We start from the raw sequence: 19,303 nt of genomic DNA, 5'->3' as shown, positions 1-19,303 counted from the left end.
AGGCTTGGCTACCTGAGTGCGTGAAAGCAGAGCAAGTCATGGTGAGTATTCAGGGTATAAGGCTGGCTACTCTGAGTGTGAAGCAGAGCAAGTCATGGTGAGTATTCAGGGTATAAGGCTTGGCTACCCTAGTGCGTGAAGCAGAGCAAGTCATGGTGAGTATTCAGGGTATAAGGCTTTGGCTACCCTAGTACGTGAAGCAGAGCAAGTCATGGTGAGTATTAGGGTATAAGGCTTGGCTACCCTAGTACGTGAAGCAGAGCAAGTCATGGTGAGTATTCAGGGTATAAAGGCTTGGCTACCCTAGTGCATTGAAGCAGAGCAAGTCATGGTGAGTATTCAGGGTATAAGGCTTGGCTACCCTGAGTGCGTGAAGCAGAGCAAGTCATGGTGAGTATTAGGGTATAAGGCTTGGCTACCCAAGTCATGGTGACGTGAAGCAGAGCAAGTCATGGTGAGTATTCAGGGTATAAGGCTTGGCTACCCTAGTGCGTGAAGCAGAGCAAGTCATGGTGAGTATTAGGGTATAAGGCTTGGCTACCCAAGTGCATTGAAGCAGAGCAAGTCATGGTGAGTATTAGGGTATAAGGCTTGGCTGCCTAGTGCGTGAAGCAGAGCAAGTCATGGTGAGTATTCAGGGTATAAGGCTTGGCTACCCTAGTGCGTGAAGCAAGAGCAAGTCATGGTGAGTATTATTCAGGGTATAAGGCTTGGCTACCCTGATGCATGAAGCAGAGCAAGTCATGGTGAGTATTCAGGGTATAAGGCTTGGCTACCCTAGTGCATGAAGCAGAGCAAGTCATGGTGAGTATTCAGGGTATAAGGCTTGGCTACCCTGAGTGCGTGAAGCAGAGCAAGTCATGGTGAGTATTCAGGGTATAAGGCTTGGCTACTCTAGTGCATTGAAGCAGAGCAAGTCATGGTGAGTATTCAGGGTATAAGGCTTGGCTACCCTAGTGCATGAAAGCAGAGCAAGTCATGGTGAGTATTCAGGGTATAAGGCTTGGCTACCCAGCTAAGTGCATTGAAGCAGAGCAAGTCATGGTGAGTATTCAGGGTATAAGGCTTGGCTACCCCTAGTAACGTGAAGCAGAGCAAGTCATGGTGAGTATTCAGGGTATAAGGCTTGGCTACCCTAGAGTGCGTGAAGCAGAGCAAGTCATGGTGAGAGTATTAGGGTATAAGGCTTGGCTACCCTAGTGCATTGAAGCAGAGCAAGTCATGGTGAGTATTCAGGGTATAAGGCTTGGCTACCCAGTGCATTGAAGCAGAGCAAGTCATGGTGAGTATTCAGGGTATAAGGCTTGGCTACCCAAGTGCATTGAAGCAGAGCAAGTCATGGTGAGTATTAGGGGGTATAAGGCTTGGCTACCCTAAATGCATTGAAGCAGAGCAAGTCATGGTGAGTATTCAGGGTATAAGGCTTGGCTACCCTAGTACGTGAAGCAGAGCAAGTCATGGTGAGTATTAGGGTATAAGGCTTGGCTACCCAAGTACGTGAAGCAGAGCAAGTCATGGTGAGTATTAAGGGTATAAGGCTTGGCTACCCAAGTACGTGAAGCAGAGCAAGTCATGGTGAGTATTCAGGGTATAAGGCTTGGCTACCCTAGTACGTGAAGCAGAGCAAGTCATGGTGAGTATTAGGGTATAAGGCTTGGCTACCCTAGTACGTGAAGCAGAGCAAGTCATGGTGAGTATTCAGGGTATAAGGCTTGGCTACCCTAGTACGTGAAGCAGAGCAAGTCATGGTGAGTATTCAGGGTATAAGGCTTGGCTACCCTAGTACGTGAAGCAGAGCAAGTCATGGTGAGTATTCAGGGTATAAGGCTTGGCTACCCTAGTACGTGAAGCAGAGCAAGTCATGGTGAGTATTCAGGGTATAAGGCTTGGCTACCCTAGTACGTGAAGCAGAGCAAGTCATGGTGAGTATTCAGGGTATAAGGCTTGGCTACCCTAGTACGTGAAGCAGAGCAAGTCATGGTGAGTATTCAGGGTATAAGGCTTGGCTACCCAAGTGCATTGAAGCAGAGCAAGTCATGGTGAGTATTCAGGGTATAAAGGCTTGGCTACCCTAGTACGTGAAGCAGAGCAAGTCATGGTGAGTATTCAGGGTATAAGGCTTGGCTACCCTAGTACGTGAAGCAGAGCAAGTCATGGTGAGTATTAGGGTATAAGTCTTGGCTACCCAAGTACGTGAAGCAGAGCAAGTCATGGTGAGTATTAGGGTATAAGGCTTGGCTACCCAAGTACGTGAAGCAGAGCAAGTCATGGTGAGTATTAGGGGTATAAGGCTTGGCTACCCTAGTACGTGAAGCAGAGCAAGTCATGGTGAGTATTAGGGTATAAGGCTTGGCTACCCTAGTACGTGAAGCAGAGCAAGTCATGGTGAGTATTCAGGGTATAAGGCTTGGCTACCCAAGTACGTGAAGCAGAGCAAGTCATGGTGAGTATTCAGGGTATAAGGCTTGGCTACCCTAGTACGTGAAGCAGAGCAAGTCATGGTGAGTATTCAGGGTATAAGGCTTGGCTACCCTAGTACGTGAAGCAGAGCAAGTCATAGTTAGTTTTATACCTTAAAGAATGTTGACCAAGTCACTTGTATGAGTGACTTCATGTTTGCACTAACATGGAGCAGAGTATATTCTTAGAATAAAGCAGGGGATCATGATATATGAATGGTTGTCAGGTTTTCATAATTAGTTCCATTATTATTATCCAGCTTATACTGGGAACTAAAATTTTAGATGATAGATAACACAATTCCATGGTCAAAAATCCCTCCTTTAATCTTCTGATCTCCCATGGACTTTCCCACGCTTACACTGTACACTTACACCCTCAAAGCAATATGGCGTCCTCTCGCACATTCTTGCTCACTTTTCATTACAGTCTCGAACCCATTTACATTAACATTTGAAGATTTGAAGGAATTTCTGAGTAACCCTAGCTTATTGTTTTGGAGTATAGTTCCTCAAGACAAGACATGACTGTATGTATGCCAGTATCACTGCTAAGTGATCTTTGGTGCATCGGTTACTACACGTAGATTCTTGTAATATAATTGCCAGGTGAGAAAGGTCAGTTAAGAACAACTTCATTGTGCATGGTTAAATGCTAATGTCAAGGTTGTAGTTTCTGAATGATCATAAACAAACCTTCTGTAGACAAATGCAGTTGTCTCCTCCCTCTAAACCCACATTGTATGGGACCGGTGAAAAATGTCGGTTTAGAGGGATGTCGGTTTAGAGGGAGTTTTTAGAAACTCAATCCAAAATTAAACCCAATACAGACAAAATTAAACAAAGAAAACCACAGGCATGAAAGCACTTCTGTATTGTGCTTTCAATGGGTAGCCATTGTGACTTGTCGTGCAGTAACGAACCATGATTATAATATCATCTGTGTTGGTGACACTGACTGGCTATATCCATGCTAAATTGAGATGAAGGAAAGCCAAGTTCTATGGATAGTCAACTTCTTTATTGCAATGAGTGCGACGACGTTTCGGTGTAGGTACTAACACTGTTATCAAGCAAGTGATCTCAGTGTCAATGAATCATAACAAGCACTAAATATGTGATTTCACCTATGAAGTGTATGAATCCATTGAACAAGTAATTAGTAAGTAATTAACAATTAGTCTTATTATGCCTTGGCAGGCCACTTTGGATCCAAACGTGTTGATTGCTAAACACACACCATGTGTTGGCTGATGCAATCTCTTGTGAAATTACAATGTTGGTTTAGAGAGAGTCAACTTGCACTAAAAACACGTTTTGGGACTGGATTTGAGTGTTGGTATTCGGAATAGGGGGATGTCAGATTAGAGGGAGTTTCTTATATGAATTATATAGGGACAAATTTGGGACCAAATAAATATGTCGGTTCACAGGCAATGTCGGATAAGAGGGATGTCGGTTTAGAGTCCACTGTATATGAAGGTTGTACCGGTACAAATATTTATCCATTCCATCAAGTTCCATGTCATAAAACCACTTCGAACTGAAGCTGGATGTTATTCATTCCACTGATGATACAATGAAACAACGATATAAACTTTAGCAAGTATGTTTCTTATTGCTATGTTTGATTATTCAAGACATTAGCAACTGATGCAGTTAAATGACTTGCAAAACTGCAGTGTCAACAAAATACTCATGTTTGTATCACAACAGATATAATCCTTGATCGTAGTATTAATGAGCGCCTGTTTGGTTTGTACGATGTTGTGATTGTGCCCCACTATTGCCACAAGAGTTTTGTGATTGGGTTTGTGATTACAATCGATTATTGATTGATTACTGAACTCTGATTATTGATCTGCATATTGTCAGCAATAAACAGTATTATCAGCAACCAATGTGTTCATGATTATTCATCCAGTTAGGGGTGATTAATGACCTGTAAATATATGTAATTATTTCTAATTATGAGTATGATAGCAGTCACTATTTGAACATCTTACTAGACTGAGATCACAAATGAACATGCTTGAACAACAGTTGACAAGTCATACAAACACTTTCTCTGAGATATTAGGTGTCCAACCAGTAATCCATACCAAATGAGAAACTAAACCACTTCTAGCCTCTCCAGTTTTTAAAATGAACACATTTTAAATCAAGGCTTTTGACGTTTAAATGTTCATGACAAGCTTTCTGTGCTCCACCCCAGTGTTCCACCCCTCCATGCTGTGTGTGAGTTACTGTACAGACAACAGCCAACAATAAACACCCCAGCCATGGTACCTTATGTTTGTGGCTCATCAGTTACTACATCGTTGTTTACTTCTGACTCTTTCCACTTTGTGGTGTGTGATACAGTGTGGCAAGTGTGTGTTGAACATTGGATTGAAGATGTGTTGCTTTGCTTGCAGCGGGAGCAGGAAGCTGCACTATCCAAGTCACGCTTGCTGGACAACATCAACACAGAGGATTTCCTCAAGTAAGACACTTGCATGGATACAGAATACATAGGCTAGTAGTGTCATGTTAATAGTATGGGGCTACTCTTCATGGTGACAGACAAGTTGGTGGTCGACAGTGTGTGCCGTAACCCGTCACGGGGCAGTGACACCTCAGTAGGCCTCCACACACTGCAACACATGCGGCTAACACAGTATGAACTCTAAAAGTTATGAAGTTTGACTAATGGAAATGCGACTAAAATAAATAAAATAGATTACAAATGTAAGTTCAAGTAAACAATAAAACATTTTATTGCCAGACAGTGTAACAACCATCACGACATGAACATGCGATTGTGGGGAAAGTGATAAAATTTAACAATTTTTAGACACGGAGGAACTAGAGGTAGGATATTAGAATTATCGAAAAAACATTTATCGTTAATAATTCTAAGAGGTCTACCTCTGCTATGAGTCTGAAGAGGACTTCTGTTGAAAATCTGAAGATTTTATACACTGTTCAAAAAAAGAACCGATAAGCCATTTTGAGAAGAATTTATTGTGTTAGTTTAAGAGCAATTATTTCACGCAATTTCAATAGTAAAAAGGTGAAAATTCACCCATCCATAGACAAAAAGATCACCAACACAGCAGCAGCCTTTATTTTTGTGTTTCTGATTACTTGAGTCCACAAAATGGCGTCATAGTCATTACTTTGTATGGCAACTTTGGCAGCAGTTATTGTTTGGCACCGTCTTGGCACAGACTAAAATTAAACACAACGTTTGCCTTTTTATAGTAATTGATACTGCATGTTTTTCCGCATACTTGAATGTGCATTTTGCTTGCATGTTTTCTTGTAATTGGTGTGTTTTGGCGCTGAAACTGTTTACAATCACACAAAGATGACGTTTTGGAAAGAAATAGTATATTTGTATTGTTTTTGCCGCACCTACACGAGTGCAATGTTCCCAAAATCATAGATGCGTTTCTTTTTTTGAAGAGTGTAGTTTCATGCCAGCGAAAAAAAAGGATCAATGGCAATGGTGGAATATTCTTAGAATTATTGACATCAATAACTAGTAATTTTTCCTTATCCTGACTCATGATCTTTTGCTTATCTCCTTCTATGCGAATGTTAGTGGATCACTTGAATCCCTTGTAGTTCCCTAAAGCGAACGTAAAAGTTCACTCACCCACGAGTTACCTCCCTTTCACCGCATAAACAGTCATGTGACCAGCCTTACTTGCCACTCTCTCCTTCATCGCCCAAGCGAATGGTTGGGCGAGCACTGGAGTCCCGTATACGACACTATATCCTTTAATATTTAGATCCTTTATCCAATTTAAACTGTGTATAGTTTTTTGGTTATATTTAGCTTTCATCTAGTGTCAAACTTTTCATAAAATTATTCATATTATGTAACATTTATTCATCATAATGTAGTTTGTTTACATTTGATGAATCTTGCAGTCTTAAAGGTACTGGCTATCAGTGACTGATCCTCACCTCCAATGCCCGTCAAACATTAATCCATGTTCTTCCAGCTTGCGTTACAGATACTGTATTAATTTATCAGATTTGCAATTTAATCAGTATTTATCTTACATCTATGGACGTACCATGGATCAGGTGAGGAAGTCACCTCAAGTCACTGTTGATAAACCGGAGATAATGCCGGTAACCGTGTGTTGTCTTCTACTGCAGAAATACATAATACTAGCGATTTGCTGAGTACGTTGCAGGGGCAGTCGTCTGCTGTTGTTCGGGATTTAAACGCTGCTAAGAAGAGGTCTAACTCGTCTGAGACGTCGCCATCGCAGTCTAAGAAGAAGATGTCTTCATCGACGTCGACGCAGAAGTCATCTGCATCCAGGCCTTCAGTGAAGTCGTCTCGTTCCGGTAAAATATCTCATCAGAGATTGTTTAATGAAGAATTTGTGCCTCCTGCCGAAGCAGACGTTTTTTGCTGACCGACCAGCTGATACTTCTACCTGAAGTACCTCCCAAATCGGATAGAAGAGCGACGCAGTCAACCTCCACGACAACAAGATCGTCTCCTGCAACTACAACAGCTGCTCAGCTGTCCGATGACCAGCCTCCATCAACACAGACATTAGTCATCAGCGAAGTAGACGTAGACAACACCTGAGCGTTTGCGAAAGCTTCGTCCAAGACGCAGCAGTTCCAGCCTACAACGCAGAACCTCGACCCGGGCGACTTTATGAGGCAGTTTACAACGCACATGATGGCCTTGATGGAGCGTTGGTGTCTCTGAAGAAGCAGCAGTTCGGCAGAACCCTACGATGGCAGTCAACATTCGCAAACCCTCCGACCTGCGCGAACCTGAAGCAGCTATGCCCTAGAGGTTTACTCCTGCAGATGAGGTTCTTCACACTCAGAAGACTCTATCATCATGGAAGATGAAGGTTCCACGAACCTCCCAGATGCGTCTGCAAACCCTCAGCGTTCGAGAACATCAAGAAGGTCCTCTCTGAGATCCAGTCGATCCTCATCTAGATCCCGCAGCGCACGCAGACGTTCGGGCGAACGTTCGTGAAAGGAAGGTTCGAAAAGGCAGGGTTCGTGAAAGGCAGTTTCGAGAAGGCACGGTTCACGAAGGGAGGAGGCAACGCAGACATCTACAGGGCTCGCGAACCCTCAGATCAACAGGTGATAAAGAAATTATCACAACACAGAATCGAATTGTGGTCCCAGAAGATCGTTGGGTCAAGATACAAGCCATGATTCCAGAAGCAGTCATCTCTTCATTACCACTACGAACATGGCAGTGTCTACTCAAGCTACTAACCTCAGCGCAGGACTTGAAGATTACAACTACGCCCGTTGCAATGATTCCTGGCAAAACATCTGGACAGCGTCGACCTGATCTCGCTACCAGACAATCTCAAGACGTACTTGCTATGGTGGACCCACAGGTCGAATGTCAGCGGAGGGACCTATTTACAAGAGCCGGTCTTCGACACACACCTTTACGTAGATGCATCACTACAAGGATGGGGTGCACATCTCAACAACCAAGTAGCATCAGGGAAGTGGTCGAAACTAGAACAGTATCTTCACATCAATCTGATGGAAATGAAAGCCATGATCAACGCCTTAGAACATTGGTCGAGCTCACTGATCAACAGAATGCTGATTGTCCACATGGGCATCTCAACAGTGGCATTCTCCATAAATTGGCAGGATCACTGAGATCACCAAGCCTACTTCAGCTCACATTCCAGTTTAACATCATGGAGGAAGCAAACATCTGGCTAAAGGTGTGTCACATACCAGGAGCCAAGAACATACTAGCAGAAGCTCTTTCTCGTCCACTTCATCCGTCACCCACGGAATGGATGCTCCACCCAGACGCATTTTGGCTCATCATAAGGGAAATAGGATCCCCATGCATAGACCTGTTCGCCACGAGGTTCAGCAAACAACTACAGACGTTTGTCTCATCAGTTCCAGATCCTCAAGCCTGGGCAACAGATGCACTGAGCATATCATGGGAAGGACTAAACGCATACTCGTTTACGCCTCCGATCTTACTACCGAAAGTACTATTGAAGATCAAACAGACCCTGACTCTACAACTGACTTTGGTCGCGCCCTATTGGCCAGCGAGAGTCTGGTTTCAAGATCTAGTACAAGAACTGGGAAGTCCAACCTTCAAACTACCAGAATGGCCGAACCTACTCATACATCTGCAGACCAAGCAAGTCCACGGGAACCCACTAATGTTCCAGTTACACATGTGGACCGTATCAAAACTTGTCTAAAGAAAAGAGGATACTCTGCCAGAGCAGCCAAAGCAGTAACCTTAGCGTTACACAGATCAACTTGCAATTTGTACGACGACAAATGGCAGAATTTGAATAATAAGCAAGGCGGAAAGGCTTCACAGCTATGAAAGCTTCTCATCCTCAAGTGGTGGAATATCTGTGTCACCTTACATATACAAGCCATCTGAAAATTTCAACATTATCTACATATCTGGCAACGATTAGTACAGTCGTCACTATGAAGACAGGCATCAAATTGACGAAAGTACCTGAATTACTTGCTCTGCTAAGCTCTTTTAAACTGGAAAACCAGCAAAAGAAATTCAGAGCACTAGCTTGGGATCTGAACGTAATTCTACGACTCTCATGAGTGATGCCTACGAACCTCTAGAACATACTACCTTCCAGCTACTTACACAGAAAACTCTGTTCCTTCTTGCGCTAGCCACGGCAGCTCAAATGTCAGAGATACATGCGCTTGATTTTGGACGAACTAGATTCGACATGGGGCACCGCGCTGCAGTACATCTTGGGCTTAGATGGGAATTTATTGCAAAGAATCAACTACCTGGTCAACCAGATAGACAGTTCCATGTACCAGCTCTATCTACGTTCCTCGTTCCAGAGGACACAAAGGACTTATCCTTGTGTCCTGTCAGAGCTTTGAAAATATATCTTCAAGAGACTAAAAGAAAATTCAAGTGCCTTTTCATCCCCTTGTCGATGGAGACATCGGTGGAGGTCTCAAGAATGACAATATCGTTTTGGATGAGAGCCGTTATACTAAGAGCCTATAAAGCAGCAGGATTAGAACCCCCAAGAGCTTCCAACCCACATGAAGTCAGAGCACTGGCATCTACACTCGCTCTGCATGGAAATTGCTCAATATCGTCAATTATGGAGGGCTGCTTTTGGAAGTCGGATACGGTGTTTGCCAACCACTACCTCAGAGAAATAGCCACCGAAGACGTCTCCGACATTCACCAGTTTGGGCCTCTTGTTGTAGCACAACAACTAATGGTTCCACAAAGGTGCTGAGTTGGAATTCTCACCCTTTATCACGTTCACTTGTTGATAACTTTTACTACGGAAAAGTTTTAGTTTGAAAGTCCATGCGGACAGTCTAGACTAGGCTAGCATGAGTGATTAAGACTCTGTAGGGGTAACGATCTTACCTGTGCGTTAAGGGGTCGCAACTCATTTATTATAACGATCTTATCATAATCTATGGTTTGTTATAGATAACTAGTAGAAGAAGATACTAGTATATCTTAATCCACATGATTCACTTGTCTGAGAGAGAAGTAAGACAAGATTGTGGTCCCCCCAGAGTTATAACGGAAGTTGGAAGAACAGGATCTAGGAAATTCTGTTACGCAGTTCCTATGGGGGGGATACAGGACGTATCTAAGGACAGCTGATGAATCCACGACGTGGCTTGACCCACCACCAATCTGTCGGATTCTATAAGCAAAAGATCATGAGTCAGGATAAGGAAAAATATGTAATTTTTTAAGTAAAATTGATACTTTATACTTATCCTGACTCATGAGGTCAAACCCTCCCAACCTCCCCACTGGAAACACTTCGGATTTCACAGTAGATCCAAGTGCATGGGCTAAATTCAGGAGAGAGTGGCAAGTAAGGCTGGTCACATGACTGTTTACGCGGGGAAAGGGAGGTAACTCGTGGGTGAGTGAACTTTTACGTCCGCTTTAGGGAACTACAAGGGATTCAAGTGTTCCACTAACATTCGCATAGAAGAAGGAGATAAGCAAAAGATCATGAATCAGGATAAGTATAAAATATCAATTTTACTTAAAAAATTACATTTTCAATTTGATGTAACATGTTATTGTTTAAAGTTGTTAATGTCTAGTGTTAGAATAAAGTCTAGCTTCTGTTCAGAACTGAGGGACTGTCCTGTGTTTTACGTATGATTTGACCAGTTTAAATAAATGATAACAGACACGAGTGAGGTTAAACAGAAACTAGATCCATCTGCAAGAGAATGTAAGTTTTATATATCCTTTCTTATTGTAACTTCTTCATTGATACATAATATGTTTTTCTTCTCTACAGGGAATTTGACGAAGACCTCACCGGTCCAAATGAAGATACACAGAGGAAGGTAGGTGCTAACCTAGTCTGACATGATATCTCCACCTGTCTCCTATAACACACTACCGTATATCACCACGTATGAAGATACACAAAGGAAGGTAGGTGCTAACCTAGTCTGACATGATATCTCCACCTGTCTCCTATAACACACTACCGTATATCACCAGGTATAAAGATACACAGAGGAAGGTAGGTGCTAACCTAGTCTGACATGATATCTCCACCTGTCTCCTATAACACACTACCGTATATCACCAGGTATAAAGATACACAGAGGAAGGTAGGTGCTAACCTAGTCTGACATGATATCTCCACCTGTCTCCTATAACACACTACCGTATATCACCACGTATAAAGATACACAGAGGAAGGTAGGTGCTAACCTAGTCTGACATGATATCTCCACCTGTCTCCTATAACACACTACCGTATATCACCAGGTATAAAGATACACAGAGGAAGGTAGGTGCTAACCTAGTCTGACATGATATCTCCACCTGTCTCCTATAACACACTACCGTATCACCACGTATAAAGATACACAGAGGAAGGTAGGTGCTAACCTTGTCTGACATGATATCTCCACCTGTCTCCTATAACACACTACCGTATATCACCAATACGCATGAAGATACACAGAGGAAGGTAGGTGCTAACCTAGTCTGACATGATATCTCCACCTGTCTCCTATAACACACTACCGTATATCACCAGGTATAAAGATACACAGAGGAAGGTAGGTGCTAACCTAGTCTGACATGATATCTCCACCTGTCTCCTATAACACACTACCGTGATATCACCAATGATAAAGATACACAGAGGAAGGTAGGTGCTAACCTAGTCTGACATGATATCTCCACCTGTCTCCTATAACACACTACCGTATGTCACCACGTATAAAGATACACAGAGGAAGGTAGGTGCTAACCTTGCCTGACATGATATCTCCACCTGTCTCCTATAACACACTACCGTATATCACCACTATAAAGATACACAGAGGAAGGTAGGTGCTAACCTAGTCTGACATGATATCTCCACCTGTCTCCTATAACACACTACCGTGATATCACCAGGTATAAAGATACACAGAGGAAGGTAGGTGCTAACCTTGTCTGACATGATATCTCCACCTGTCTCCTATAACACACTAGGTGCTACCTTGTCTGACATGATATCTCCACCTGTCTCCTATAACACACTACCATTATCACCATATAAAGATACACAGAGGAAGGTAGGTGCTAACCTAGTCTGACATGATATCTCCACCTGTCTCCTTTTTCAGTACCTGCACCAAGTGCAGTTGAGTGTTTATACCAGACTGCACCAAAGAGACTCAGACTGCACCCTCAGTGGTCCGTTAATGTGTTCCATTTTATGAGTTTGTATAATTAAAAATAACTATTAAATACACTTGTTTTGTTTTATTCATGTGAAGAAAGCTGAACAACTTAGCATGAAAAGGAGAAAATGTTTTGATGCACTAATATCATAGTCTATTAAGTGCATCATGGTATCGTGTTAGTCTTGAAACTCTTAGTATGGTAAGTCACATTATTGCTACATACTAGCATTAGTAGATTTACTCACTCAGTCATCAAGTCATCATCACTATCATCCTTGACCATGCTGCAGAGTCACTGTCAGTAGGTAGGGGTTTTCTCTTCCCATACGGCTGTCTTGGGAACCTTTTACTTTTACTTAACCAAAGACTTACTGGTCCATCAGCATTAAAGTCTTTCAGAGCTGGACCATTTAGCTTGAGTGACATCAAGTCTGTCAGACTGTCTGACGTTAGTTTAGATCTCCAGTCTGTTTTAACACGCTTCATAAGTGAGAATCCCCTCTCACAGATGGCACTATTGACTGGGAGGGTAATGATGATCCTCACAAGTGCCATAAGATCACCATATTCTGGCAACTGGGCCATCTTTTGCCATACAGCAAGGAACGATAATGTTGCCTCAACACTTTTCATCTTCAGAATTTTCTTTTTAGCACCAGTCCACTGTAGAAGAACATTTTCCAAAGAATATCCCTTTCTTGTCAGGGGGGCTTGAAAATGTGTGAATATTTCTGTTACTTCACTGTCACCATATGTCCTGAGAACATCTGGGTCCTTGGCCATTCATCTGGATTCAGTACAGATGATCCTGCTGAACAGCATCTTTAATGTCAAAGCGGCTTGGCAAGGTTTTCTTGCATATTTGCCACAACTTTCTCACCATCAGAAACAGCGTTAGCAATTTCTGTTTCAGGTTTTCCTTAATCTTCGATCGGCTTGGTGCCCTTTCAGGTATGCTGAGGGAGTGCCCATTGAATTGGTACAGCTTCTTGGTATCACTGGGTACCTCTGTCACATGAATACCCTGCATCATGGTATCTTTCAGGTGATCCCCAGACATCTTCTCCATTTCCGCACATGTTGTTTCAATGGCTTCATGGACGGTGTGTAGGCCTGACTTGTCTGACTGAAAGACTTTACTTAGTTTTGAGAGCATGTTTAGGAATACCAAGTAAAAGTTCAAAACATAATGAATTTGATAGACTGTATCACTTTCAAAATGGCTCTTGCTTTTTCCTGATTGTGAGCATTGCCAACCCTTGCCTCATTTTCCAAGTGTGTCACGATTGCATCATCACGATTGGTGAACAGCTTTGATAGCCCTTGCATGATGTGGCACCCATCGACAACCAGAAACCACGAACTGGGCGCAACAGACTACAGTTCAAAGCCTCCGCGGCAGCCTTCAGCCCCTCCATCTATTGGCTGAATATTTGTAGAAACTGTGCACATTGTACAGAACTTCATCTATCACTGACATGTAGGAGATTGACTTTGCTGAATCCTTTACTGAAAGTTCTAATCTATAGAGAGCAACAGTGTATTGCAACTAGATGTGGTACAAAAGTTTTAATATCGTGTTGCGACTCCACTTTTGCAACCCATCATTGTCGAAGCACCATCAAAGCACACACCCACTAAGCTGTATCTCCATTCATCACAGTCAAACTCCAACTTGTCATGCATCATTTCCACAATTGCATCTTTGATATGACTGGCATCAGCCTTTGTAACTTTAGACAAACACACAAATACTGACTTGACAAACCATCATGAACATATCTGATGAACATTATTTCCTGCTCAGTTGTACTACAGTCTGTACTGCCATCGCACAACACCGAAAAACTCTGCTTTTCAGTTCAGAAACAATTTCACTCATTGTCCATTCATTAATAAACTTGATGAACTCCTGGCCTGTTTATCTGATGCATAGTTCATGCCCACACTGTCAACTCCTGCAATTGACAACAATTCCAATACCTTTGGAAAGTCACTGTATGTTTTTCATTTAATGCTAACCAATATGCAGTTGTGAATAAAACCTTCAACATATCAGTTTGATGTTCATGCATTTTCGAAATTGATTGTTCAAGTGGCAACTTCGCTCTAGTAGATGAGGTTTTAGCACAAAGTTCAGCAAGTTCACTGCATTCAGATCGTTTGTGAATTTCACTCTTTTAAAGTGAATTTTTATTTCTTGTAATCTATAAGATTTTGTTCCTGCACGAAACGCATTCGATTTCCCACTTTTGTCGAATTTCCGACACACTGAGCAGAACATTACATTCTCATTGTCATCATGTTTTAACCAGTCCGCCCTGTTTTCCATTCATTTTGAAGCGAATAAGTTTTAGATTTCTTTACCTTTGGTTCTGTGTCAAGTTTTTTGAACTTCGTACGTTTCTCGGCAATCTAAGCTACTTGTGCTTGGTTTTGGTTTCACTTCTATGTCATCAAGTCCACCTGAAGCAGGTTTTAGCACTTCTATCACTTGCTTGATCAACATCACTTTCTTTTCTGTCTGAAAGTGTCTTTTTAGCGAAGAAATTGAAGATTTTTGATTGCCCGCCCGGTCCAGACATTTTAAGCTGTTGAACACACGTGTGACAGCTGACATGAGGCGCGGAAGACTTCGTTACTAAGCGATAGCGTTTTTTCGAAGTTAAAAGCGAGTGCAAAGCGAGTCCTCGCGAAATATCCGAGGACAATGAAGTTACGACCTTTGAATCTTTTCATTGGCTGTTAGCAACAATGGCGTAGGAAAAACTTCGAGCGTTTGCGTTTGTGATTGGTTCATTGTCATGATGAATATGCAAATGAAGCCCGTATTTAGGTCAAGTCTATTTTTGTCAATGCGGAAGTAAACCACTGTTTTACGTATCGCTAACGTTTCAAAGCGTTTTAGTAATCTATTTTTAAATTATTCTTGAATGTAATACGATTTTTCAAGCTGTACCTGGTGCAGTCCGGTAAGAGATATAGGCTGCACAAGAGGCAATTTTCACCTGCACTGGTGCAGAATTTATATCTCCACCTGTCTCCTATAACACACTACCGTGATATCACCACGATAAAGATACACAGAGGAAGGTAGGTGCTAACCTTGCCTGACACGATATCTCCACCTGTCTCCTATAACACACTACCGTGAGCGCAGATATCACCAATGTATAAAGATACACAGAGAAAGGTAGGTGCTAACCTTGTCTGACATGATATCTCCACCTGTCTCCTATAACACACTACCGTGATATCACCACGTGAGATAAAGATACACAGAGAGGAAGGCAGGTGCTAACCTTGTCTGACATGGTATCTCCACCTGTCTCCTATAACACACTACCGTATATCACCACGTATAAAGATACACAGAGGAAGGTAGGTGCTAACCTTGTCTGACATGATATCTCCACCTGTCTCCTATAACACACTACCGTATATCACCACGTATAAAGATACACAGAGGAAGGCAGGTGCTAACCAGTCTGACATGATATCTACACTTGTCTCCTATAAGTTATAATAACACACTACCGTATATCACCACATATAGAGGGACCTATGTCAGACTTATGTAGATACCAGGTCAGACTTATGAAGATATCATGTCAGAATGTCAGTCTGATGTAGATGTCATGTCAGACTTGTGTAGATGTCATGTCAGACTGATGTAGATGTCATGTTAGACTTTTGAAGATGTCATGTCAGACTGATGTAGATGTCATGTCAGACTTGTGTAGATGTCATGTCAGACTTGAGTAGATGTCATGTCAGACTTATGTAAATGTCATGAGACTTGAGTACATTTCATGTTAGACTTATGTAGATGTCATGTCTGACTGATGTAGATGTCAAGTCAGACTTATGTAGATGTCATGTCAGACTAAAGTACATGTCATGTCAGACTTGAGTAGATGTCATGTCAGACTTATGTAGATATCATGTGAGATTTGAGTAGATGTCATGTCAGACTTATGTGCATGCCATATCAGACTTATGTACATGCCATGTCAGACTGATGTAGATGTCATGTCAGACTTATGTAGATGTCATGTCAGACTTACATGTCATGTCAGACTTATGTAGATGTCATGTCAGACTTGAGTACATGTCATGTCAGACATATGTACATGTCATGTCAGACTTATGTAGATGTCATGTCAGACTTATGTAGATGTCATGTCAGACTTCAGTAGATGTCATGTCAGACTTATGTAGATGTCATATCAGACTTGAGTACATGTCATGTCAGACTTATGTAGATGTCATGTCAGATTTGAGTACATGTCATGTCAGACTAAAGTACATGTCATGTCAGGGTAAGGGGTACTGATCGATATGCTGGGCATATTGTTACAACTATATAGTACTTAGTTATTTATGGTTATTAATGGACATCTTCATAAATTTAATTCCTTCAGATTTTGAAAGTTGTTTTCCATTATTAGATTGTATTTTGTTTTTGCAATCAATGGGATGCTGCTTGTTTGTGATAAAGTAGTGTGTAAGATTAACTTTGTGTGAGTTTTCATTGTGTGACTGCAGACCTATGTGATAATGAGGTAATATATATCTCCATGACTCATTAGCAGTTGTAGGACTTGTTTTTGTTGTTGTTTAATTAGATAATTAGATACTTCTTTCTCACTTGTTTAACAATGTTATATCAATGATACAGCCTTCAAGTCGTCCAAATTCCAAGTTGAGCATTAAAGACAGTCGGCCGGCATCACAGAACAAGTCTTCTGCCAGGTATGTTGACTCACAGACATTATTACACGAGCAAGTGTGTCATACAACTTATAGGAAACGAGTGTGAAATTTTGCACGAGTTTTGTATAAGTCGTATGACACACTTGCTTGAGTGTAATAATTTGTTTATTATCCCTTTTATTCATGTACATTTGTGCAGTAAAACACAGTCAGCAAGTGTGACGGCCCTGTTAACTGATGTCATGTTCAATTATTTAATGACGTCACAGACGACAAAATACAGAAACAATGGTTGCTAGGCAAAAATGATATGTGCACATATGATACATTTGACACTGGTTATGTTTCCCCATATGGATAATAAAGATGGTTATTTCAACCATGTCTTCACCCCTTTCATCATATACAATAACTGCCTGTCCCAGATCATGGTATTTTGCTGAAATTGTCAAAAACTGTTTAACTGTTTTCGTGTTCGTATTCGTTGAATCTTAGAGGTGACAAGGCAAGTCAATGTTTGGATGATAAACAACAACATTCCCCCAAAAGCTTTCATCAGTGATTATCTATGCATTGTTGTTGTCAAGCCTGCATCAACACCATTGGTGGACACACACGTTGCTGAATTTGTGAACTGACTTTTGACACAATATCTCTCCATGGGCATGTCATGATGCATAGTGTCAAATCTAATAGATTATTCTGCCAACAGTTAAACAATGATTAAGAAAAACAACAGAAATTATGTTATTATCTTTTTGCATTAAAAACTGCACAACATCAAAAAATGCACAGATGCTTTATTCCAGTAGCAGTGTTCGAAATATTCACCAGCCCGGAGGCCCAGCTCTGGTTGTTATTGTATCGGGCCGGCAGTTTCAAATATTTGCAGGCCCTTGTGGCCTTCAGTAAATTATCTGTCAAATTTTTGTTTCAACTGGAATCTATCCCATAATTGTTTTCATTATTATTGTTGGGGAATCATCAATGATCCATCATGTTACGATAACATTCAGTTTCACTTCCTGGTATTTCAGTCCTTTATGCGTAGGAATGTCAACACCAGTCTTTAACAAATAAAAAGTTGACTTTCCGCCATAGGTTTCGCTAAATGGCTTTTTAGAAACAGAGTGAAACTGTGTACAATACAACTAGTGTAGTCTATTTTGGTTTTATTGGTTTGACTTTAACAAAATGGGCCTGCAGATTTTATTCAGGGCCTGTAGATTTCAAAGCCAGCAGGCTAAAGTATTGCGAACACTGTCCAGTAGTATGTCGGCCTGTCACTCAATGTGGTTACAACTGGAACTTGCTTATTAAGACAATGTCATAACTACCATAGAGACTTTCCTTGTCAACTGTTGCAGCATCCATATATCCACTAATAGATTGCAAAGTTACAAGACATCACTCCGTGTCTACTTTTCCTGTCATAATATGGTCCAGCCTAGATTATTTACAGACCGCCGCCATATAGCTGGAATATTGCTGAGTGCGGCATGAAACTAAACTCACTCACTCCTGTCATAATGGTATAACATGCTGTAGGATGTCCCTCACAGAGACAAAAAGAAACACTGAAACATATTTCAGTGAGGTTCTACCTGTTTTAGATATTGGAAAGGATCCCAAGACTCCTATAGGTCTGGAGATAAAACCAATATTACTTCACAACAAGTTCCTAAAGCTGCCTACTCTTGAAATTGGCCTCAGCTATGCTCTTCTTAGACACTGTTGATTCTTCGGTATCTATGAGCAGAAAATAACCTGTACCCCCATAACTTGTCTTTAATGTTTATTGTCAGTTGTAACTAAAGCAGAAATTAAATGTAACACCATGTATTACCTACATGACCTGACTATTATAGCGTTAAAGCACTCAGACGTAAGCGTTCATGTACTTTAACTATAATAGTTCAGGGCAAAAGTGTAGAGCGAACTGTATTTCTTTTCTAACATGCCAAAGTTGATATTTACTGACAGTAAATCTTAGGCAGAAGACAAACAGAGAAAAGACGGCGTCGGAGACCTAAATTAACAATCCTCGTTCAGGGCTAATTCATGCTGTTCTATTGATGTGTCTGCCCCCTTGTGTTAAGATGCACGTTACCAGAAAAACAATTGATAAACAGTTTGATGACAGTTTATTTCGGATTAAATATGTTCATAGGGTTTGTTAGCGAACATCGCCGTGTCGAGCTGAGACATTTGTTCCGTCGACAAAGTTAATTGTAATGTTTCCACCAGTGATGTTAGCAGAGTGAAGCAACTGCAAACCAAGAAACGTGGTGCTACAGAGTAGTTTACTGCAGGAGACTGTATGAGGTGTGGACAACTGACATGCATTGTGATGTCGGTTACCAAGAGACCATTTGATTATGACGGGGCAGAGGAGAATGGCATAGTGACGTCAA

At 41.5% G+C, this 19,303-nt stretch overlaps 1 protein-coding gene across 3 annotated transcripts in view; it reads left to right on the top strand.

Moving 5' to 3' along the window:
- Positions 1–19,303, top strand: part of LOC124279062 (testis-expressed protein 9-like) — a 70,609-nt gene that overhangs the window by 22,869 nt on the left and 28,437 nt on the right. For all 3 annotated transcript variants that reach the window (XM_046714861.1, XM_046714862.1, XM_046714863.1), the window contains 3 exons: positions 4,877–4,944; positions 10,781–10,829; positions 16,855–16,928. In XM_046714861.1, the coding sequence (XP_046570817.1) occupies positions 4,877–4,944; positions 10,781–10,829; positions 16,855–16,928 (191 nt within the window). The remainder of the gene's footprint in view (positions 1–4,876; positions 4,945–10,780; positions 10,830–16,854; positions 16,929–19,303) is intronic.

This window comes from Haliotis rubra, unplaced genomic scaffold (assembly GCF_003918875.1).
Source record: "Haliotis rubra isolate DU_JTF1 unplaced genomic scaffold, ASM391887v1 Scf246, whole genome shotgun sequence".
Taxonomy (NCBI): domain Eukaryota; kingdom Metazoa; phylum Mollusca; class Gastropoda; order Lepetellida; family Haliotidae; genus Haliotis; species Haliotis rubra.
Note: the sequence above shows the minus strand (reverse complement) of the source record. Positions and strands in the feature narration are given on the sequence as shown.